Here is a 25,842-nt window from a genome sequence, read left to right on the forward strand (position 1 = left end):
AACAAAAATAATAACATTTCCAGTACTAAAAATTCTGTTCTACATCCAATTTCCATTTGTTACAGGATCGGATTGAATTTGTTCTTTTTTCTCTTATATCAGATCCACCGTTTTTGCTGATGCTGGCCCTATACAATTCTGGATTCGGATTGGTGACAACTATAGTTGTTATTGCTGTTGTTGAGAATGAAACATTACTTCTTTTTTCAACAGCATTTTTCCCTCAGTGTTTCCAGTGTTTCAGAGGCAAGGTGGTTGGGCTGACATAAAAAACACAGATAGTTGTACAGATAGTGGCATTGTGTTACTTGACTAATTTACATTATGTGCAGTTGCTGCAGAAGCAGTCGTCCTCTAGTGGTGAATATGTAAGGAATTGACGCATGATAGACCATGCAGTTATCCTAAATAATAATGCACATTGTTTTACTGAGAAACCTCTTTCCTGAAGCTGGGAAACTTTGCAATGCACCATGACTGTTGCAGAGGGCTAGTAAGCTATTCAATATATATATATATATATATACATATATATATATATATATATATATATATATATATATATATATATATATATACGTATATATATATATATATATAGTTTATCCTCATTCTGCCATTGACATCCATTCAAAAAGACATCACATGTCAACTTTAAATACCTTATAGACTACTATAAGCAGGTATTATAATATATATTTGTCTAAACCAGTTAAAGATGTCCAGAGTAAATTTAAAATATTAGTCCACTAATTATTAATCAGTAGCCTCCATTGACACTTAATAATTATATTAATTGAGCCATTATCAGGCTATGTTGCTAAAACTATGGATGGCGTTTGGTAGTTTGTTTATTTATTTATTTTCAAAAATACAGTTTCTTCTGAAACTATTGGAACAGGAAGGCCAATTCATTTGTTTTTGCTGTAGACTGAAGACATTTTTGTGTTTGAGAAAAAAAGATGAATTTGAGAAGAGATTTTAGAATATTAGCTTTTATTTCCTGGCATTTATATGTAGATGTGTTAAACGAAATAGAACATAGCGCATTTAGTACCAGACCACCCAATTTTTAGGCGACTAAAAATATTGGAACATGTGACTGATAGGTGTTTCTTGTTACCCAGGTGTGACTGATTGACATTTAAACAATAAATAGCTCTGAACATCTACTCTTGGTTTGAGCCCTGAGTTTTGCACCTGTAAAGACTGCATTTGTTGTGAAAAAGGATAAACCAACATGAAGACCAGAGAGCTGTCTATGGGAGAAAAGCAAACCATTTTGAAGCTGAGAAAAGCAGTAAAATTAATCAAATCCATTGCACAACCTTTGGGCATAGCCCAGTGGTCGGGAACCTATGGCTTGTGAGCCACACGTGGCTCTCTGACAAAAATCATGTGGCTTGCCAGGTGTCTCACCCTTTACCAACAGATGGTCGTTAAAAACTTAGACACATCACTAGACATCAGTTTCCTGCAGAACATGCAAAGACAATTACAATTCCTTTGTTGTACAGCCTACTAACGTCAATGAAAAGTCAGTTTACAATAACATATTTCAAGTTGTACCGGCCAGTGCAAGTATGCAGTGATGTGCGCAAGTGTCATGACACCAATCTATGACAAACCACTTATGTTTCTATGGTAACCTCTCATGCTCAGATTCAAGCAGCTACCTACAGTGAGGGAAAGAAGTATTTGATCCCCTGCTGATTTTGTACGTTTGCCCACTGACAAAGAAATGATCAGTCTATAATTTTAATGGTAGGTTTATTTGAACAGTGAGAGACAGAATAACAACAAGAAAATCCAGAAAAACTCATGTCAAAAATGTTATAAAGTGATTTGCATTTTAATGAGGGAAATAAGTATTTGACCCCCTCTCAATCAGAAAGATTTCTGGCTCAGAACTACACAGGAGGATCTTGTCAATGATCTCAAGGCAGCTGGGACCATAGTCACCAAGAAAACAATTGGTAACACACTACGCCGTGAAGGACTGAAATCCAGCAGCGCCCGCAAGGTCCCCCTGCTCAAGAAAGCACATATACACGCCCGTCTGAAGTTTGCCAATGAACATCTGAATGATTCAGAGGACAACTGGGTGAAAGTGTTGTGGTCAGATGAGACCAAAATGGAGCTCTTTGGCATCAACTCAACTCGCCGTGTTTGGAGGAGGAGGAATGCTGCCCATGACCCCAAGAACACCATCCCCACCATCAAACATGGAGGTGGAAACATTATGCTTTGGGGGTGTTTTTCTGCTAAGGGGACAGGACAACTTCACCGCATCAAAGGGACGATGGACGGGGCCATGTACCGTCAAATCTTGGGTGAGAACTTCCTTCCCTCAGCCAGGGCATTGAAAATGGGTCGTGGATGGGTATTCCAGCATGACAATGACCCAAAACACATGGCCAAGGCAACAAAGGAGTGGCTCAAGAAGAAGCACATTAAGGTCCTGGAGTGGCCTAGCCAGTCTCCAGACCTTAATCCCATAGAAAATCTGTGGAGGGAGCTGAAGGTTCGAGTTGCCAAATGTCAGCCTCAAAACCTTAATGACTTGGAGAAGATCTGCAAAGAGGAGTGGGACAAAATCCCTCCTGAGATGTGTGAAAACCTGGTGGCCAACTACAAGAAACGTCTGACCTCTGTGATTGCCAACAAGGGTTTTGCCACCAAGTACTAAGTCATATTTTTGCAGAGGGGTCAAATACTTATTTCCCTCATTAAAATGCAAATCAATTTATAACATTTTTGACATGCATTTTTCTGGATTTTTTTGTTGTTATTCTGTCTCTCACTGTTCAAATAAATCTACCATTAAAATGATAGACTGAACATTTCTTTGTCAGTGGGCAAACGTACAAAATCAGCAAGGGATCAAATACTTTTTTCCCTCACTGTAGCTAGTTTGTGGAGATGGCGAAAACAAAGAAAATTTCAGTGACTGGACTGAAACATGTGCTTTCATTGAAAGGTCTGGTGCTCTACTGTGTCTGATTTGCATAGAACGTATTGACTCATTCAAAAAAAAAAAAGAAATGTTAAGAGACATTTCGAAACCCACCATGTAACTTTTTCAGCAAAGTACCAAATGGATGAAAGCTAAAGAAAGGCATACACAGAGCTCCAAAGAAAACTGCAAACCAGACAGCAGCTGCAAGTGTGGAGTGCTGCCAATTTTGCTGGCTCATTGGAGATTGTAAGACAAGGAAAACCTTTGACTTACAGAGGATATGTAAAGTCACGCATGTTGAGTATGGCAACTGAACTGTCTGTGTACTTCCTGAACAAGGAGAAAATCATTCAGAAAATAAAAGACATGCCCCTGTCAGCCCGAACAGTACATGACCCTGCTGTCATGATGGCACGTGAGATGGAGAGGGAAAAGAGCACAGATATAACTTGGCAGATTTTTTTTTTCTTGCACTGCATTAATCTACAGACACTCCCACACTCACACATCTTTTAGTTACAAAAGGTTGAGATCCTCTGCTCTAGGACCAGGGTTGGGAAATATATTGTTTAGAGTGTTGTAGAAGATAGAAGATACATATATACATATATACATATATATATATATATATATATATATATATATATATATATATATATATATATATATTACTCCACTAGAGTTAAAGAGGAAAAAGAAGCAGTTGTAGACAGACATTTTGGCCAAAAGATTTGCAGCTATAAGTACTTTCAATGCTTATCATTTATTATGTATTTATTTATTGACCCATGTTTTTTTCTGTGTAGGTTTTCAAATAAGCATTACAGAATAGAATATGAGGAGGATGTTTATTTAAAAAAAAAAAAAAAAAAGGTTTCAAATATATATATCGAATTGATCTTAAAACATACACGATTTGTACTTGAATTTGTTTGGCAGATGTCGCATTTCCATTGCATATTATATAGTTACAGTACTTTTGCATGCTGTTGAATGGATTTTTTTTCCTAAAGTTAAGCGTGCATAAAACTACGCTTCCCACAATCCCCGACGGCTCGTCATCAGTGCACGCTAACGAACAGAATTATGGGATATTGTCCATCGGCGGCGCGGTGCCGCCATGTCTCCTGCAGATAAACGGCGGCTAGCTTTTATCTCTCTACTCGCTATTGCCCTGTTTTTCCTTTTGTTGACTTGCATACCGTCATATCTGTATATACTTTTCTTTTTTGTCGTAACTGGTGCCGTTTGTTATTATAAAGCAGAGGAGTTTCAGCTTTTCGAGAGGTTGGGCCTGAATCCCCGCCGTGGGCTGACAGTTCCTACCGCGCTGCGGCGCTGGTTGCCGGGCAGGACTTTCACTGGCGTCCCGGCAGGCGGGCGGAACAAGTCTCGGACTAATAAAAAAGATGTTAGAAATTCTTTAGTGTCTCCCAGCGATAGGAGTTGTGTCGGTTCCGTTTATAAGCGAAACGCAACGTTCAGCGACTCAGTATTCAGTCCTCGGAACATCCTGATGGGGAGTTACCTCGCTAAGCCAGAAAGTCCCTCCGGCACATGGCGGCCCGCTGGAAGCTCAGGCTCTGGCTGCAACCCCAGAGAACAACTCCGGGAGAGACTTGTCCGACCTAATCATGGAGTCCCCACGCCAAACAGAAGATTGTCTTTTGGGTAACGAAAGCTCGAACTAACGTAGCCAGATCTCAGGTCTTATTGCTGATGTTGCTTGTATTCGTGAGCTGTTTGTGATTCATGAGTGCATGAGAATCTAACTGCAGGCTCACTCGTCCACTCGCTGGGTTGATCTGCATGCAACAGCGGTCCATGACTTTTCCCTCCAAGATTTGAAATATGGGGGAGTTCCTTCTGGCACATGGAGCACTCTGACCGCTTTAGCAGAGCTTCCTCCTCTCTCACTAACGTTAGCTCTGGCCTTAATGTGTGTAGAAAGTATTAGTGTGTAACAGTGTTTGAGCGTTTTCGACATAATTCTTGATGACAAACGCTGTCAAAATTTTGTAGACGCAATACGTTAAAGCACTGAGTCTGTTTCCTGAGGCCTTGTTGATTTGTTTATTTTACATGTCAAGTTGTCTGAGTCAACGGATTACATTTACAGAATCAGGATACACCATCCCGACTCGAGCATATAACTGTGCACGTTCAGTTTGTGTGGTTAATCTCAGCCTCTTGTTGTACAAAGTTATGTGATGTATTATCTGCACAGCACACTCACACCACTGTCTCTCATCATCGTATAGCAACAGTGATCCGGTGGGTTCTGCAGGGAAGTTCACCATCACCCCTCAGAGACATTACCCACTGCAGCAGGTAGGAACCTCTCCGGTGGGCTTATTTCCCCCAGCTCAGTGGGACAACTTCCGCAAGAAGAAGGTTCTCACGCAGCGCAACACACCCATACACAGCCCTGTTACAGTGAAGATCGCAAGACCGGAAAACACAACACGCTTAGCATTGTGAGTTACGTTGTCATAACGTTTCCAGTATTACTGTTTAAATATTATCATTATAATCATGCTTTGTAATCCTGCATCAGTCTTTGTAATCCTGCATTTAAACTGGACTAATCGTGGTATCTTGTACATTACAGAATGTTATCTGTAGCTCCTTGTGTAATATGTTTGCCCACAGTTTTGATCAGTTGAACTCCACTGGAGCAGTCGCATCCCCGGAATTTGAAGCCCGAGCTGACCCGTGTTCTAGGGAGACTGTACTGAGCGTGCTCAGAGCAAGCCGTAAACGTGACGTTGATGACGACGATGATGATGACGATGAGAGAGCCCATGAAGCTGGGCAAAAGAGCAAAAGGAGGTATCCGTTAGAAGCTGTGCACTGTTTATATGCGCTGGGATAATGAACAGCTTCTCACTGACTGAAGCTCAGAGAGTGAAAAGTGTGTGATTCGTGGCACTCATTTGTAACAGCACTAAGCTGACCCAGTCAGTAATGTAATGCACAATAACACGTTTTCACACTACAATATGTGTCGGTTTGTTTCCCTTCCTTATTTATGTTGTTGGGTTGTTGCATTCTTTCCTTTGTGTCATGTAGATACAAAGGAGAATGGCATTGAAAGTGATGGGAATCTCTTCCTTTTCTTCATCAGGCGGAATGACAGCAGTGGAAGTTCCCAGTCAGTTTTCGAGCCACTGCTAGCTAACGGTGCTCCATCCCAGCTTGTACCAAAGTAGGTTTTGTTTCATTATAGAGTAATATTTGACCTGATGATCTAGTTTCAAACCAATGAGATGTTGCAACAGTTTTAAATATTAAAAGTCTTTGGCAGTTATACCTAATCACCACATTTGATTTCATTAATAATCTTGTAGATAGATTATTACTGATATAGACATATGTAAATGGTTTTTCAGAGGGTTATGGAAAAGTTTTAGGCTAAACTACTGCAAGGCCAACCAGAGTAAGTTCATAGCAAAGCATTTTCCCAATACTTGTACTGGGACATGCATTAACGTGAGAGTCCTCTTTTTTTTTTTTTTTTTCTTTTTTTTTTTTGTTGCATTATCGTGACTCATTACCACTCTAAGCATAATGTTGCTTCCTCCTTTACTAGACCTGGAAGTTTGAAGAGAGGCTTGAACGTCTCTGTGTTGGAGGAGTCCATGGTAAAGAGATCTCGGACCTCTTCGGTTAGCTCAGTTAGTGGATGTCCTGTTTCTTTTGGCGTGCCCGGATCAGCCCGCAACCCTATTCGTAGCTCTTACAGTTCCTCACAGGGTTACCCTCAGGTAACTTACCTCACTATGTATTTACAAAACCTTTCTCTGAGTGTTCTTTGTAAGTACTAAATTCTGAGTTATTAGGTTTGTTGTCCCGAATTAACCTTAGTCATATCAATGTTGCTATTTCATCCATTTTATTTTCCAGTTTATCATGAAAATGTACAAAATGTTTAATACCAAGACATAAGGCATTCCTTCCAGCTTTGAGGCAAGATACCAGAAATGTAATAATAAATGTTCTTTAATAAATCTCTTTTCTCTCACTAACTGAAATTCAAGGACAGATTCTAATTGTAATTCAATGACTGTTTGGTCTTTATTAATTGTTTATTTGAAGGATTTTGATATTAAGTCAGTCTGTTTTTATTAATTATTTGCAAGTAAATTATATATGTGTATCTACAGAGGAGATTAGCATCTAATCTGAGCTCATCTCCTCTTGTGAGCCCTGGATCAACACAATCTCAGACTCCTGAGAGGGTGGCCAAAAAGCCCAGGTATGGATTGCAACACTCAAACTGCACCAAAAATGACCACTTAGTAACTGCTTCTGCTGTACAGGTGAATAACTATTATGTGTTGATTTCATAGGGCAGAAGATGCCACTTCACCACATTCTGATTCAGCTATCAACTCCGATAAGACAGCCACTGAAACTGCCCCTGGCTCTGGTAAGGCCATGTACTTTGGCTGTTGAATCAGTAGTATTTTTACCAGTGTGAATGATGCAAATAACAAAATACACACTGTTCAGTAGACTTGTGTTGTGCCTGTGTCTATGTAAAGATACATAGCAGGCCTTGCCTGTGGCCTGTTTCACGAAGCCGGTTTCTGTGGCTACCCAAGTAAGTTTGCTTTTTTTTTTTAATAAACTATGGTTTTTCAGTCTCAACAACGTGGATTAGTTTTAAGCCGGTTTCATCGCCGTAGTAATTTGTACTGCACGGCTAACCTGCTCTGGAGCTGGTTCAATTCTGGGTAAGAGAACTCAAACTCAAATTGGACCAATCCGCTGTGATCAAAGTGAAACCTTTAGTGTTTGTAGCAGTGGCTTCACCATTTGTGGAAAATCCTGTGGAGCACAAATAATAAGAGTGGTACTTTTGAGGGTGGAAAAATAAAAAACTTTTTAGGGACTGACACATCATCTGGCTTTTCGAGATGGCCATCTGTATGAAAGATATAGATTTTCAGCAGATAGTATAGTTTATCTATGTCGGCTGCACATTAAAACTCTGACACCCTGAAGCGACGTTCTTAATGTACCGCAAACTTTTTGTATTGCTTTCTGGTCCTTTGCGAGTGGTAACCTACAATGCCCTCCACTAATATCGGCACCCTTGGTAAATATTGGCAAAGAAGGCTGAGAAAAATTGTCTTTATTGTTTAATCTTTTGATCGTCTGTTAAGAAAAATTCACAAAAATTCTCTGTTCTCATGGATATCTAACGATTGCAAACACAACACAGATTTATACAAAATAAAAAACTCTGTTAAATGTATGTACAACAATTATTGGCACCCCTATGAATTCGTATGATAAAAATATTTGAAGTATATTCCCATTGATATTTTACCTTTTTTCTTTTTTAAGTACACCTGGGTGAGTAGGAACAGGAAATTGTTCAACCATCACGTCCTGATTCACAGGGGTATAAATATGAGGTAGCACATAGGCCACATTCCCTTAGTCATTCATCACAATGGGTCAGACCAAGAAATATAGCTGTGATGTGCAGAAAAAGGTTGTTGAGCTTCACAAAATGGGAAGTGGCTATAAGAATATAGCAAAAGCAAGTTCCAGTCAATTGGAAATGTTATGCATCATCCTGGAAAAGGACGTGGGTCTGTATTGTCTCAACGCACTGTGAAGAGGATGGTTCGAGTGGCCAAAAAATCTCCAAAAGAATCACAGCTGGAGAATTGCAGAAGTTAGTTGCATCTTGGGGTCAGAAAGTCTCCAAAACTACAATCCAAAGTCACCTACATCACCACAAATTATTTGGAAGGGTCTTAAGAAAAAAGCCTCTGCTCTCATCCAAAACAAATTCAAGTGTCTTCAGTTTGCCAGAGGTGGTTTTGGCACACACAGAGGTGTAGCCATATGGAAAGTACCTCATGCCCACCGTTATGGTGGTTTAATGTGTAAAGATTTGTTTTTATGGTTTTATACAGTTTAATGTGTTAAAATATGGTGTTTAATGTTTTGGGGCTGCTTTTCTGCCAGAGAACCTGGACATTTTGTTAGGATACATGGCATCATGGACTCTATCAAATATCAACAGATATTAAATGAACTGACTGCCTCTGCCAGAAAGCTTAAAATTGGCTATGGTTGGATCTTCCAGCAAAAAATGATCCAAAACATACATCAAAATCAACACAAAAATGGGTCCACCAGTGTGGACCTCGAAATTTGAAGGATCTGGAGAGATTCTGTATGGAGGAATGGTCTCAGATCCCTTGCCATGTATTCTCCAACCTCATCAGGCATTATAGGATGAGACTCAGAGCTGTTATCTTGGCAAAGGGCGGTAGCACAAAGTACTGACTAAAAGGGTACAAATAATTGTTGCACACCTATATTAAAATTGTTCTTTTATAAACCTGTTTTGTTTGCAATTGTTTGATATCCATGAGAGCTGAGTGTTTTTGTGTTTTTTTTTGTTTTTTTTTTAAACCTTTTAAAAAAAAATTAAAAGATCAAAAGGTTAAACAATAGACATTTTTTTCACAGCCTTCTTTGCTCATACTTACCAAGGATGCAAATATTAGTGGACTGTACATATTTTCATGTGGTGGCATTATTCTTGTCCTGTGTATTTTTATTGTTAATCCATAAAAGTAAATTTACACAATTAGCAGTTTTTCCCAGCTTTGGCAGCTGCAACGGTTTTGCATTTTGTGGTTAGTGTAGGTTTAAATTCCTCATATTTCTGTATAATTTATTTAGCTTCAGCCGGAAGTATGTACACCTGCTTTTTTTCCCCATCTAGAACGCCACTGGCTGTTTGTAGCAAACATCTGGCTTTTATGCGCACGTGCACGCTGAGTAAACATTGATTCAGGGTTAAAACCTGGATTGACTGAGCTAGTTGATAACCAATATTATGAAACCTCTTAACCTTAATTAACCCTGGTTGAATTTGTTTGGTTTTGTCAACTCAAATCTTACTCTGCAACTCGAGTTTGTTTAACTCCCTTTGTGAAACAGGCCTCTGGTATTTTACATGTTTACTGTAGATATGTGCAGGAATATTCAATTATAAACACTAGGATACATTCAACATTCTCAGCAAGTTGGCAGGCTGAATATTGTCATACACAAGGAATGCTGATAAAAGTTCTGTGTCACTTTTTGACTGTTTATTATTACAGTTTAATAATAATGGTAATAATAATTAGACATCTACTATTGTGAACTAACTGCATTGAAAGACTGTACAAAATGTGTTTGGTAGTAGTGCTATGAGACTACTAAACAAAAACCATGTAATGTGTTTGTCATCCAGGTAAATATGCCCCTATGCCTGATCCCCCTGTTACATCACGGTCAGACTCTGGAGGAAGCGGTGGCAAACGTAAACGTAAAATCCAACTGGTGTCCATGTGCAGAGGCGAGCAGATATCTTTGGTGTGTGATGAGAATTAGTTTCTGAAGAACTACTTTTGTTACTATACAGTATACTTCAAAACTATGACTTGCTTGAAGGGAAAAATACACAAGCACCCCATCATAAATGAGTATGATATTTCACTGGACTGTATAACTAAGATGGATATTTCCTTCTTTCAGCCCCCACCCCCTGAACTGGGCTATACAATCACTGTGAAGGACCTGGATATGGAGAAAAAAGCTACTCTTAACCAAATCCAGAAAGTCCTTGAGGAGCCTGGTGAGTGCTCATGTGCTCTTATGAACTGATTTTACTAGTGCACATGTGATGTTGATTCTACATATGAAAAAAATTTATGAATCACTGCTGTGGTGATATCATCTAGTAAAAGCTCTGAGGGCTCTGTGAGTTTCTATCAGCTACATAATCATAGTGGGACTTGTATAGCAAACTTTACCATCAGTTGCACGTGAGGAGACATGTCTTTATCACTTTTAGGTATGTATACTTAGTGTACAGATGCTCAAAATCTGTACATGCAACATAAGCAATGTACAGTGATGTTTGAAAGTTCTCATATCTCTGCATAAATATGACAGACCTAAAAAAGATCAGATTTTCACACAAGTCCTAAAAGTAGATGAAGAGAACCCAATTAAACAAATAAACATTATTATACTTGGTCATTTATTTATTGTGGAAAATTATGCAATATTACATATTTGTTAGTGGCAAAAGAATGTGAACCTTTGCTTCAGTATCTGGTGTGAGCCCCTTGTGCAGCAATAACTGCAACTAAATGTTTCCAGTAACTGTTGATCAGTCCTGCACATCAGCTTGGAGGAATTTTAGCCCATTCCTCAGTACAGTTCCTCAGTACAGAACTCTGGGATGTTGGTGGGTTTTCTCACATGGACTACTTGTTTCAGGTCCTTCCACAACAATTCTATTGGATTAAGGTCAGGACTTACATTAACTTTATCCTTCTTTAACCATTCTTTGGTAGAATGACGTGTGCTTAGGGTTGTTGTCTTGCTGCATGACCCACTTTGTCTTGAGATTCAGTTCACGGACAGATGTCCTGACATTTTCCTTTAGAGATTGCTGGTATAATTCAGACTTCATTGTTCCATCAATGATTGCAAGTTATCCAGGCCCAGATGCAGTAAAACAGGCCCAAACCATGATACTACCACCACTATGTTTCACAGTTGGGATAAGGTTCTTATTAGGGGTGCTACTAACGATTATTTTTATAATCGATTAGTTGGCCGATTATTTTTTCGATTAATTGGATTGGGGGGGCAAACTTCCAGTACCATTTTTTTCATGTATTTAAAATAAAATCCACAAACTGAGTGTTACAAATATAAACTTTACACAACTATTTGTCCAGTTATATAAGACTGAAAAGAACCCAATACACAGACACACACCAGAATATATATTATTCATTTAGGACTGTAGTTTAACTTCTTTTTGCATCCATTAAAATGTAATACATAAATATTTATATAAGTATTTTTGTTTATAGTACTTTTTATGGATGCAAAAAGTAGCACGGAATTAAACTACAGTCCTAGTCCTTGATTGGTAGAACCTATCATTCCCCAGGGATTGGTTCAAATACCAGGTTCAATTACATTTTATTGTTGATGTGACATTTAATTTGACTCTCTGAATTTTCTTTTGTTTATTTTACCCATCAATGTGACACTTAAACTTGTCTACCACTCAGGTTTTTGCAAATTATTACTTCATTTGTAAATGAAATTAAAATAAATCCATCAATGAACGATCGTCAGCTCAGCTAACGTGATTTGTGAATGCATGCGAATAACCAAATTGATTAATTTTAAAACATCCCATTTGAATATATTTTGATACGTGAATATATTTTGATAACATTTTTAAAACTTTCCTACCGACCCCCTGCAATTACACCACTGACCACTAGGGGTCCGTGGAAACGCTGCACTAGACGGTAGAGTGCATAGTGTAAGTGTATAGTACATCATTTAGGACACAACTTTAGTATTTACTCTTCGATGCGTGTTTTTGGAACAGAAATAACGTAATGAGTAAACAGACAAACTAATTGATAGATTCGTTGACGACGGTTTTCATAATCGGTTATTATCGATTTTATTAATTAGTTGTTGCAGCTCTAGTTCTTATGCTGGAATGCAGTGTTTTCCTTTCTCCAAACACAGCGATTCTCATTTAAATAAAAAATTTCTATTTTGGTCCCATTCATCCACAAAATATTTTTCTAATAGCCTTCTGGCTTGTCCACGTGATCTTTAGCAAACTGCAGATGAGCAGCAATGTTCCTTTTGGAAAGCAGTGGCTTTCTACTTGCAACCCTGCCATGCACACCATTGTTGTTCAGTTTTCTCCTGATGGTGGACTCATGAACATTAACCAATGTGAGAGAGGCCTTTAGTTGTTTAGAAGTTACCCTGGGTTCCTTTGTGACCTCATGGACTATTACATTGAGCACTCAATGGTCTTGAATTTCCTCAATTTGTACACAATCTGTCTGACTGTGGATTGGTGGAGTTCAAATTCTTTAGAGATGGTTTGGTAGCCTTTTCCAGCCTGATGAGCATGAACAACTCTCTTTCTGAGGTCCTCAGAAATCTCCTTTGTTCATGCCATAATACAATTCCACAAACATGTGTAGTGAAGACCAGACTTTAATAGATCTCTGTTCTTGAAATAAAATGGGGCGTTCACTCACACCTGACTGTCATCCGATTGACAGTCACATACTTTTGCCACTCACAGATATGTAATAGATAATTTTACTCAATAAATAAATGACCAAGTATAATAATTTTGTCTTATTTGTTTAGTTGGGTTCTTTTTATCTACTTTTAGGACTTGTGTGAAAATCTGATGACGTTTTAGGTCATTTATGCAGATATATAGAAATTTCTGAAGAGTTCGCAAAATTTCAAGCACCACTGTAGCTCCAATTCAGTTTCTGGGAGTTGCCAACAAGAAGGATATTATTTATTCATACTATTGATTGTTCTGATATTAATTTTCCTATTTTCTTGAATTCATTTCTCTAGAACCAGAGAAGCCAAGCTGTGCCCCTTGTTCATCTGCTCCTGCTGCTCCCTCTGTTGGCATGTTTTCCCAGATAGTTTCATTTTCCTCAGCTTCAGCTGCCCCTGTAGGGAGTGCTACTTCACTGGCCTCCCTGTCCACCCCAGCTGCTGGTGTTCCACCTGCCTCCACTGCAATTTCTACCCCAGCTTCAGCACCAACTATTGACCTCACAGTTACTCCATCCAGCACAGTCAGTGCTACGCCAATCCAGACTGTGGTGCTGCCTACACTTGCCACCAGCACCACTTTAGCGGCACCAGTGGCTAATTCACTATTGGAATCTCTTAAGAGCATGAAGAGCAGCTCTCTACTCAGTGTTCCCTCTCCTATAGCTGTTACCTCTGCAGGTACGCTGTTTAAAATTGGTCCCTTCCTAAAAGAAGCATGCTGATCTAGCTCATTTGATTTGAATTAATCAAAGGGTGAATTGAATGTTACAACTTGAAGGTTTCTGTGAAAGGTTACCATAAGTTGATGGTGTTTTGTATGTTAATACAAGGTCAATCTAAAGGTCTAAATGTGCTAAAATACATAGGCACCTAAAGCATTTGCAGTGTTTCCCCACAGATCTGAAATACTTGGGTGGTGGCTGAAGGACTGAACATTGAAGGGAAAGTGGATGGCAGATAATAAAAATAACAAAGACTAAGAGTGTTTTCACACCTGGCTTGTTTGGAGTGTTTGTTTTGGAACCTGGTGCGTTTTCTTCCTTGGTTCAGTTCGTTTAGACATGTACAGTTGCAATTAAAATTATTCAACCCCCATTGCAAATCAGGTTTATTGTAAAAAAATTTACAGACTTTCAGCTGTTTGCAATGAAAAATCAAACAAAAACAACTGAAATAGTTCAACACAACGAATGCTTCAAGTGGTTTCCCCAAATTCAGCTGAAAATGCAACTTATACTGACTTCTCCAGTTTCAAAATTATTCAACCCTTTCATGGCAAGCATCTTTAGTACTTAGTAGAGCACCCTTTTGCTCTTATGAACTGCTGCAAATGAGATGCATAACCAGACACCAGCTTCTGGCAGCATTCCTGAGGAATCTTTGCCCATTCCTCATGAGCAATAGCCTCCAGTTCAGAAATATTGCTAGGTTTGTGTGCTGCAACCGCCACCTTCAAATCCCAGCAGAGATTTTCTATAGGGTTCAAGTCAGGTGACTGTGATGGCCCTGTAGAATCTTCCAGGGCTTCTTCTGCAACCAAGCCTTGGTGGAATTTGAGGTATGCTTGGGATCATTGTCCTGTTGGAAGGTCCAATGACACCCAAGCTTAAGCTTCTTCACAGACTGCATGATGTTGTCTCCTAGGATTTACTGATCAATGAATCCGTCTTGCCTTCCACATGCTGCATGTTTCCGGTGCCAGAGGATGCAAAGTATTCTTTCGTCATTCTTCCTCCAGACATACCGCTGATCCATCATGCTGAAAAGTTCCACACACACACAATTTTTTCATTGCTCCAAAGAACAGAATCCCAAAACTTCTGGGGCTTATTTATATAAATTTTAGCCGACTTTTCTTGTGCTTTTGGGTCAATAGTGGTGTACGTCTTGGAGTTCTGGCATGGAAACATTGTGCATTTAGTACGTGCCATACTGTGCTCACTGAAACCTCAGTGCCTGTTGCCACCAAGTCTTGCTGCAGGTCTTTTGCAGTCGCTCGAGGGTTTTTCACAACCTGCCTTCTCAGAAATCTGGTTTTCAGCCATGGATAGCTTCCTTTTTCTGACCCGTCCAGGTATTTCATGCATGTTCTCCCTCTAGCCAGTTCAGGTATTTCATGTGTTCCAGCTCAAGCACATCTGGTGCAACTAATGAAGCCCTTTATTAGTTGTATCAGGTATGCTTGAGACAACACCTGTTTTGCATATTTGTGCTGTTGTGAGGGATTATATACAGGGGATTGAATAATTTTGAAACTGGAGAAGTCATTATAAGTTGCATTTTCAGTTGAATTTTGGGAAACCACTTGAAGCATTCGTTGTGTTGAACTATTTGTTGCTTTTGTTTGATTTATTATTTTGATTGCAACTTTATGAACTCTGCAATCATGCTCGGATCCGCACCAAAACGGTCAGTCAGGGCCAGCCCAACAAGGTGGTCTCAGCTGGAATGCAAGTGAACTCTGGAGCAGTTTGCTTGCGGTGAGAAAACAATCTGACCCAATGGACCATCCTGTCTAGCAATTCATGATGGGAACTGTATTATGTATTAAGCGTGTTTGTTTTGCTAATGGCTTGCAATGGTTTAACTTGGACCAAAGACTAGGTTAAATGCCTCATTGAAATTTGGTCTGTTTAACATTTTTCAGAACAACTTTCAAAAATACATAAAACCATGGGCTTTACAAGGTTTTTACTGAGCATCTCAAGGACATTTGCTTTAATCGCTCTGTGAAACATTGATTAATGTTTGTTTGATAAATTATAATAACGGCAGCTCCGCTAGCTTATTTTGGCTTTCTTATTCGCTGTAGTCTGTACATCTAGATGGATGACCGCTATGAGCAGAACCCCAGAACACAAACAGGTGCACTATATCCATTGAGAGGATAGTTTATTCACGTTACCTGCATAAACACATTTTGATCTGCTTTGAAATGTTGCCTTGTGAAAGCGAACTGAGCTCAAGAGAAAATGCAACATTGTAATAATTTATGTCCCTGTTTCCTAACAAAGCACAGATCTACAGGTCTGAAAATGCTCTAAGACCATTTCATTTACAGTTACAATTCTGGATGTAATAAGACTGATACTGAATACTTCAGAGATCTGTCGCACAATGACGGAATGTAGGATTCAGAAATTAAGCCAAAATATTTCTGAGGCCCGCTAATAACATTAATACTGGTATTACCTGTTTGAATTAGGGATACTGTACTGGTGTGAAAATTACATCATGGCAAGTGTAATGCAGCCTCCAGTTCTCGCAAGATGGAGACTCCCATTTCAACCAAAAAAAAACCTAAACTGTGGAAAACACTGATTTACTTTAAAACCTTACCTGTTGCAGAAGTGGTGCATATGGCTATGGGGGTTGCCTGATCTTGAGTTACTGTGGGTTAACTTTTCTGCTATGTTGTGAGTTTATGTAAGTTTGTGGATGTGTTGATCCAGGAGAACATTGAAAGGTCTTAGGGGAACTGCCAGGGTGTAGGGTTGGTCTAAAGCCAATTTTAGTTGTTGGCTGAAAATTTTATGCAGTACTTGTTTTTGAGTACGTTCATTAACGTTTACGTTAAATATCCTTTTCCTGTTTGTTGACTGTGTGTGCATATATTTGGACCATGTTAGTGAAGCTTTGTCTATTTGGCCATTGTCTGTCATGATACTGAAGTTACTGTTTTCCCATTCATAGCTCCAGCAACATCTGTGGCAGCCCAGGCTCCCTCTTCCATTACCTCCACTGCTTTAACTTTTGGGGCTGTAAAATCTGAGCCCTCCATTGCCACTCCACAGCCCACAGTGTCAACTCCACCTTCATCGGTGACCTCTGCTTTTGCCCAGATTCTGGCTCAGCCTTTACCATCCTCATCCACCACACTCACTCTTGGAGGAGGCAGCCTCTTTGGCTTCACTTCTTCTGTGCCCACATCGTGTGCACCAACTGCTCCTACAGTCTCTGCACAGCCTGCTAGCAGTACAGCCAATCCAAACCCATCAGGGTTCAAGCCTATTTTTGGGCCAGCCGTGACGACGACAGCCTCCACTGCAGAGGTCAAACCTACTCAAACCACTTTCAAGCCTGTTTTTGGCGGTGCATTTAATCAGCCGGCTTCTTCAACTTCCTCTGTACCAGCAACTCAGAGTAGCACGTTTCTATTTGGTGTAGTCACTAAAACTCAGCCAGTGTCTTCTTCGGTCCCCTCATCAGTCCCCAATACACAGAATCCCAGTCAATCTCTGTTTGGTGATCAGACTAACAGCCATTCAGTGGCTGCTTCTGTCTCCACCTCTAGTACCCAGAATCCTACTCCAGCTCTGTTTGGTGGACTGACTAACAGCCAGACAATGGCTGCTTCCGTTTCATCCTCCTCAAATATCCAAAATTCTACTCCGTCTCTATTTGGTGGACTGCCTAACAGTCAGCCAATGACTGCTTCAGTTTTGTCATCCTCCTCCAATACCCAGAATCCTGTTCCATCTCTGTTTGGTGGACTGGCCAGCAGCCAACCTATGGCTGTTTCAATCTCGTCATCCTCCTCCAGTACCCAAAATTCTATTCCATCTCTGTTTGGTAGCTTTGCTGCTCCAAAGAGCACCTTTCAGTTTGGAGGTTCGTCATCTACAGCCACCACCTCTGGAATTAGCGCTAGTACCACAACTACCAACAGCAACAATACAGCTTTACAGTTTGGTGCTTTAAAACCAGCACCAACTGCTCCTCCTGCTGCTCCTCAGAACACATTCACCTTTGGCCAAAGCCCAGCCACCACCTCCTTTACAGGGTTTGGTACGGCCAACAATACTACCCCCATGACAACAAACACCCCAGCGACCCAGGCCACGTTTGGTAGCCCAGTATTCAGCACCTCCACATGCTTTGCCAATCCTCAAGCTCAAGCTCCTACTCCAGTCAAGCCTTTTACTTTTGGTGCCAGTGTTGGAGGAGGTACTGCAGTCACACCACTTGCATTCGGCACACCCGCTAGCACAGCTGCACCAACATTTGGAAATTCTACACAGTCTGCATTTACTGGAGCCTCCACTGGTTTTCCCTTTGGTAACACAAGTGCTTTGCCAGTGAGTGCTGCCTCTATGCCAGCTGCTACCTTCACATTTGGAGCAGCACCAGCCACACCACAGAACTCTGCAACATCTGGAGGTTTTAATTTCGCAGCAGCACTTTCCGGAGCACAGTTTGCAACACCTACGCAAGCAGGGCAGAATCAGGGGTTCTCGTTTGGAGCAGGCAACACGGATAATAAGCCTGCTTTTGGTGAGCATGTTGTTTTAAATAAAGAATTTTCTTTGTAAAATACGTTGACCTGACTCTGCATGTGCGATGCAATTTAAAGTGCCCTTGTGCTCAAAAAACATGACTTCTAAGTCCTATTTACTCTTCTGTGTCTGAGCTAAATTTTTGATGTCCCAAATGGACCTATCTTATCTAAATTTCATATTATGCATACTTGATGTTCATGATATTTTGAGACTAAAGAAGTAAATATAAAATTATATTGACATGTATTTTAATGGGTTGCATTTTGTGGGGGGTTTTATTATTATTTTTTAGCATTAGTAGAAATGTGTAAAGATTTTCACTGAAACAATAGTATGTGTTGTAATGGAATTTGTCTGGTGAAAGAAATTATATGTACTTTTTGTAATATATTTAAATTCATAAAATAATACTGTGATTTTTTTTTTAGTGATTTTCAAATTATTAAATATAGCAAATTAATAGCAGTAGTATAAAGTAAAATGCGACCTGTTTCAGTGGTACGTGACTAATACACCATGTTTATGTACAGGAACCTCCACCCCTGCATTTGGCACTGCAAGTGGGCCCATTCCCTTTGGCAGCCCTGGGACACCTGCAGGGGGATTCAGTGCTTCACCCTTTGGTAAGTATAACATGCTTGCTTTTTTATTATTATTATTATTATTATTATTATTATTATTATTATTATTATTATTATTAAATGAGGCGTTTCTGAGGAGCGGTGCCAACATGGATGGCAACACAATTAAGCACATGAACTACTAATTAACTATTACTTGGCTGGTGGGTGATCACAACATAAACATCCAATGCTCTATATGAACATAGTTTTGTGATTAGGGATCAATAATTTTTATAATAAGGGATTTCATAATTAATGGTGATTTTTCTTTTTTTAATTAATTCTTTTATTTTTATTACTTTCTTACAGTGGAGTAAACCATTATCAAAGTTATTATATTTATTGTTGAGTTCTTATAGTTATTAGCCTGTCTGACTGCTCACTTAACTTGAATGGGTTTTAATAAACTATTGTGAACTTAACGTGTTATGTCTTTAGAGCATTCAGGTATAAAAGCTCTGTGGCTGCATTAAATAGCCAAAATATTATTGTAAACACTTAAATAATGAGCCTAATATTTGAATTAGGGCTGCACGATTAATTGTGCTTTAACTGCGATCACAAAGTCTGCCTCCCATGATTAATTAAGCGTACTTGTCTGCAATATTGATGTGCTAGCAGGCAGAAAACTTCAGCCCGGTAAGGTTGCAAATTGTTCATTCTTCTTATGAGTCTGCAGATGATAAACCAAATCACAAGTTATTTTTCGTCTCAGCTGATTTATCGCTCTCTCTGTGGAAGTTCGCTACTGGCCAATCAGTGTTTCGTTCTCAAGCACGCTTTGAAATACAGTGTTGCAGAAGTTCACGGCTTCACACGCACAGCAGATAAACGTATTAAAGCATAGCCATTCAGCTTCACTGAACAAAAAAACGGCAACAAGAGGATGGATGATTCCTTATAAGGCGTCATCCTCTGTCGTTTGGAGGTCCGAAGTATTTCAGGTTTAGAGAAAGTGATGTTGACTAGACGCAAGTCCTATGCAAAATGTGCTTCTGTGCTGTATCAGCACCGCAAGGTCATCAAACCTAATCAACCACCTGAAAAGCCAACATAAAGTGCAATACAGTGCTGTGTAAAAGTATTTAATCCTATATAATCCTGATTTCTTCTGTTTTTGTGTACATTTCGTTATAAATAATTTTAGATTTTCAAACAATATGCAACATAAAGCAATCCTCCTTTAAGATTTTCTGGCAGAGGGCAGAACTCATGTTTCCATCAATTATTACAAGTTGCCGACCACCATACTTGACCATAGGTATGATGTTCTTTTTGTGAAATTATATGTTTGGTTCTGGAATTTACGCCAGATGTAATGGGACCCCGTCTTCCAAATAGTTCCACTTTCGACTCATCAGTCCACATAACATTCTCTCAAAAAGGTTTCCATTTTTGCCCAGTTTCTTTCTGATAGTGGAGTCATAAACCTTGAGAGGCAAGAGAGGTCTGTAGGTCCTTTTATGTTATCCTTGGCTCTTTTGTGATTTCCTGGATGAGTAGTTGCTGTGTTCTTGGAGGAATTTTGGAAGGTCGGCCACTTCTGGGAAGATTCAGCAATGTGTCGAGTTTTTCCATTTGGAGATGATGGCTCTCACTGTGGTTCTTTGGAGTAGCAGAGCCTTTGAAATAGCTTTGTAACCCTTCCCAGACTGATGTATTTCAATCACCTTCTTCCTCATCACTTCTGGAATTTCTTTCAATTTTGGCATGGTGTGTAAGACCTTTTAACCAACTTCATGCTATTGAAAGTGTTTTATTTAAGTGTTGATTTGATTGAACAGGGTTTGCAGTAATCAGGCCTGGTTGCATCTCGTCCAGCTGAACCCCATTATAGATGCAGTTTCATAGACTTGGGGAACTAAGGGGCAAATACATTTTCACACAGGCCCAGTAGGTATTGGATAACTTTTGCTTCAACAAATAACATTATCATTTAAAAACTGTATTTTGTGTTTACTCAGGTTGCCTTTGTTTTATCTTAGATTTTGTTTCTAAAACAATTTAGTATGAGACAAAAACAGAAGAAATCAGGAATACTACTTCAATACTTTTTCACAGCACTGTATCAAGAATGTCAAAGGTTGAAGGCACAAAGCTTTAATCATACAACATTCCCAGCCTTCCCCAACACACAACAATAATGGGAACCTTGTTCAATGCAACACCGTATTCGCCTGGCTCGCAAAGACGCGTGGAAATATCGGAGGCAACCACGTTTCATTTAGCCAAAGTGATGTGATCAATTGGCAAAGTGAGCAACGAGGGGTTTAAAAAAAATTTGCGGCGCACATGACAAAAGATACAAGATACCCTCACGCAACTATTTTTCTAAGGTTGCTGGAAATGGAGAAATTTGAGCTGTTGAATATTTTGTCACTGCAACCGACTTGTGGTCAAGTAGAACCTCAGAACAGTACTTGAGCCGGACAGTTCATTATACTGACAGCGAGTTTTAAATGAAGAGCAAATGTGACTTACTGCATTTCTGTTCTGTTTGTAACACATTTTATCGATTTGGCTGTTAAAGTGCAATAAATATGCTGAGGTTTTATTAAAAAAAAAAAAATGTAAAAAGTTTTTAACTGAGAATAATAGTTGTAATGGATTTCCTTTAAGTTAGGGCAGGGTGGTAAGATGTTCATTAACTAGGTTGGCATAAACAAATAAACATGGCGATGCCAGTTTCTTGAGCCAAGGTCCATTTAATGAAAAAAAAAAAAAAAATCACTTACAAAAGGGAGCATGTTTCCCGCCACCCATGCCTTTCTAATTCAAACTACGGAAAGATTATCATCACATGATGTGACAGGTGACCTACCCCACCATAGTGCAGACTGCCCTCTAGTGGCTGAACACCAATAATACTATGGTTCCTACAATTTAGGGCTGCAACTAACCATTATTTTCATAATCGATTAATCAGATGGGGTGATTTAAGATTTAATTTGACATTAGATCTTAGTTGATTTATGGCTACATTTACAGTGCAGTTTTTGATGCCCAATTCCGATTTGTTGTCCATATCCGATTTTATTTATTTTGGACGACCCGCTTGGATCTTTTAAAAGTGACCCATGTTCAATATTTGCATTTACACTGTACACTTCGTGAAACACAATATTTAAAGGTAAGCAAAACACTGGCCTCTTAAGGTGGAGGAAAAAAAAGAAGAGCGCCCTTGCTGAGTTGTTTTCACGGTTGGTGTCCACCAGAGTTGACGTCATTCTCCACCGTCGCTTTTTCTATGACCTACGACTGTGTCATTGACGGGAATATCCGATCTTTCTGCTTACACGGCAGATGCAAATGCAGGTATCCAGTTCATATCAGATTTATTTCCACAAATGAATGAGGCCTGAAACTTATCTGAGAATATCGGAATCCATGGGGTTTTTTTTTTTTTTGTCCCCCCCGTCTTTTTTCGTTCCTGCTTACATGTTCATGGGTCATATCCAATCTGTGCCACATGGGAGGAAAAAAACGTAATTGGGTCACTTGAGCCATGTAGTGTAAATGCGGCCTTATTGTCATGTTTCCGTGCTACACATACTCCGCTTGATGTCATTTGCCAGCGACTGGGGAATGGCTTATACTCCCGGTTAGTACAAAAAAAAAAAAAAATGCTAGTGTTCCATTTGAGACACTACTACCTACCCCTCTAAAATTCATACTCTAGATGTTCAAGTGCGTAGTGTAAGTGTATAGTACGTCATTTGGGACACCACTTTGGTCTGTACTCTCCGATGCGTGTTTTCGGAACAGAAGTAATGCACAGAGTAAAGCGGCAGTCACACTAGACTTTCAGCATGCGAAATTTGTTCGACGACCGCTGTGAATACGGATGGCAACCGTATATGACATCACACGTCAATGTTAAAATTTAAAGTATGTTCCTGTAATCAGCGACACCACAATCTGGGCAACTTCTTTTTTGATGTTAATTTTATACTCTTTTAATATTGTGTTTGTGTAAAACGGGCTGGAGCGACACTGCTATAATGGTTCTGAAGGGGTCACACCGTGACATGTTGAACTTTGGTCTTCATGTGATATGAATTCGCAGGTCATAGTTCACCAGACTTGAACTTTGGAGCGCAGCGAAACTTATTTGCATGAAGCTTGCGTTTCCAGTCTCATGTGGATGCATAGAAGTGAATAGAACAAAAAGTGTAGCATGACTGCCCCTTCCACTAGACCAACTAGTTGATAATGAGATACGTTGACAACAATTTTCATAATTGATTTTTATCGATTAGTTGTCTTGCACAGTGTGATTTTAAAATTTTGAGCAAAATAATCCTGATTATCATTTTAACCTTTAGCAAGCAGCCCTAATTTGAATAGTCGGATTATGGTTGGGGTGGATTAAATTTATTTTACATTTAAAGGGGTCCCTGCCTGCAAAATGTTTGAGAACCTCTGTTGTAAGCAACCATACAGCTCCGAATCAACCAAGTATAGATGTATCATGGTAGACTTTCACCACAAAATAATTACTATTATAAATCAATTGGTGGAAATTTACACAGTGGACGTGATTGAGTTCAACCGTGTGACATGTTTGTTGAAGCAAACAGGAATAACACTTTCTAATCTTCTTTTTTTTTTTTTTATCAAACCACATTGCTTTGCTGTGTTTGCGGGATAGGTGGAACACACTGATGATTCTGCATCACTCAGCAATTTAAAGGGTATTAAAAGAGCCACATTATTTTACAAACATGAAGATGTACTTTAATTTATATTAAGGGTATTTTGGACATTTTCCACACTTAAATGGGGAAAAAAAAACAGGCCTATATGTTGCATGTGATTCAGTGTTTTAAATTTTATATTTTGTTTCCCATGGCTCAGTGTAAGGAAAATGCTAAACATGCTTAATACTTTTAGCTATAGCCATACTTTTTTCTGATCATAATGCCCGTTAGTGTTCGATTTTAGGGGTGGTTTCTGGACAGGGTTTGAGCTTAGTCATAGATTTAAAATTTTAAACTGGACTATCTCTAAATCAGTCTCTGAGTCAGGGATGGTCTTAGATTTTGCCTAATCCAAATTTGCAATTTAGATTTAAATGATTCAACATGAGGAGGCCTGGGGCGGAGTCAGTGTTCCAGTTCATCCCAGAGATATTCAGTGGGGTTGATCTCAGGTTTCTGGCTCAAGTTCTTCCACACCAACCTTAACCCACCATGTCTTCATGGATCTCGGTTTGTGCACAGGGGAATTGTCGTACTGGAACTTGTTGGGCCACTTGGTTCCAGTGAAAGGAAACTGTAATGCTACAGCATACAACAATATTCTCTACAGTTGTGTGCTTCCAACTTTGTGGCAACAGTTTGAGGAAGAACCACATATGGGTGTGATGGTCAGGTGTCACCAACTAGTGGTTTAATGTACATCAAATAGGTGTTGCACCATTCTGTAGAATGTGCTGTATCTCAGTTTCAAAATCTCCCATAAATGTTCAATTGGGTTAAGATCTGTCGACTGCAAAGGTCATAGTATGTGATGGACACGCTTTTGATACTCATGAAGCCATCAAGTGGGCTCTCATGTCCTGTGGATGGGGGCATTGGCATGGAAGATACCACACCCAGAATAGAAATGTTCCATTACAGGACAATGAATAAAGGGACAAGTGAACCCAAACGATAATGCTTCTAAATGATCGAATATTGTCTGTTAAATGGGCCTCAGCTCATCTACAAGTCCAACAACAGATTTTGAAAAAATCCAGCATCATGGTAAATCAATAATCCAAACCAGCTAATTTTGTAAGCCACAGATGCAGAGTGGAACCATGGTAATAGTTGTTTGTTGCATACTGTAAACAAACTGAATTCTGCTGTTATCTGAGGCTAGGTTTGTCTAGATGTAGACCTTGATGAGGAGCAAAGGATTGTTGGCTTTTTTTTTATGTCCCAATGTGTCAAACCATAGAATTTAAATTGTCCATAACTGCATTTTTTTTTTTCTCTCTCTCCCCCGTCCAGGTTCTCCTTCAGCCACTTTTTCAATTGGTGCTGGCTCAAAGCCCAGCGGTTCACGACAAAGATTACAGGCTCGCAGGCAGCACACAAGGAAGAAGTAATGCCAACCGTGAGGACTTTATTTGGACACATGCAGCACCCCTTCTGACTATTCTAGATGCTGCTGCTGCTAATGGGACTTTATCAGGATTCCAATAGGACTTTAACACATCTGATGTTTGGGTTGAAGTATAATTGTATAATTAGGTACCACCATCCCTTTTTTTTTTAGGTCAAGAGATCTTGACATACCAACATCTTCCTGCGTGGAGTCAGACTGACAGCAAGTTACGTGGACAGACAGAACTACTTGGCAGATTAAAAGAATAAGACAATTTAAAAACCTGAACATGTGAATTTCAGGCTAAAGAAGCCGAATTTGGGTTTGATCCTTTGCTTATCAGGATATTGTTTTGGTTTGGATTATTATTTTTTTTAATGGCTGTCTGTGTGACCTATTTTTATGCCGTCATTCACATTACAATCATCGTCACTAATTGAGTTTTGCTTTTATTCAGATGAATACTTTCAACAAAACACTTTTGTGTATCTGCTCCTTGACTGAATTGCTTACTTAGGTTGCCTGAGTCAACTCAGTCTTCAGAAAATGTGTTTTAATTGAAATATGTCCCTCATCCAAATGCAATGAGCAGCAAAATAAAGTTGTTTAGTATTTTTCATCGCTTTTACGGCCTATCCCTTTAAAATATTTGCTTGGCTCATTCTTGAGTGAGTCATATTTTAGTTGAGATGTTTCAAACCAAAACAGATGATTTAATACA

General features: G+C 39.3%; 1 protein-coding gene across 1 annotated transcript; it reads left to right on the forward strand.

The window, feature by feature from the left end:
* Positions 1-4,035: 4,035 nt before the first annotated feature.
* pom121 (POM121 transmembrane nucleoporin) lies at positions 4,036-25,740 on the forward strand. Its single transcript, XM_017488492.3, has 13 exons — positions 4,036-4,630; positions 5,221-5,436; positions 5,612-5,791; positions 6,087-6,167; positions 6,552-6,726; positions 7,126-7,217; positions 7,312-7,391; positions 10,233-10,354; positions 10,517-10,616; positions 13,418-13,804; positions 16,820-18,400; positions 18,936-19,028; positions 25,025-25,740. The coding sequence occupies exons 1-13, from the start codon at positions 4,080-4,082 to the stop codon at positions 25,120-25,122; spliced, it is 3,756 nt and encodes a 1,251-aa protein (XP_017343981.1). The 5' UTR covers positions 4,036-4,079; the 3' UTR covers positions 25,123-25,740.
* The last annotated feature ends 102 nt before the right edge of the window (positions 25,741-25,842 follow it).

Source organism: Ictalurus punctatus, chromosome 16 (assembly GCF_001660625.3).
Source record: "Ictalurus punctatus breed USDA103 chromosome 16, Coco_2.0, whole genome shotgun sequence".
In the NCBI taxonomy this organism is placed as follows: domain Eukaryota; kingdom Metazoa; phylum Chordata; class Actinopteri; order Siluriformes; family Ictaluridae; genus Ictalurus; species Ictalurus punctatus.

Bases quoted from the DNA above. Each gene is read 5' to 3' on its own strand.
- pom121 (XM_017488492.3), top strand. From the start codon at position 4,080: ATGTCTCCTGCAGATAAACGGCGGCTAGCTTTTATCTCTCTACTCGCT. The intron at 7,392-10,232 runs GTAAGGCCATGT...TTTGTCATCCAG, and splicing joins TGAAACTGCCCCTGGCTCTG to GTAAATATGCCCCTATGCCT. The intron at 19,029-25,024 runs GTAAGTATAACA...TCCCCCGTCCAG, and splicing joins ATTCAGTGCTTCACCCTTTG to GTTCTCCTTCAGCCACTTTT.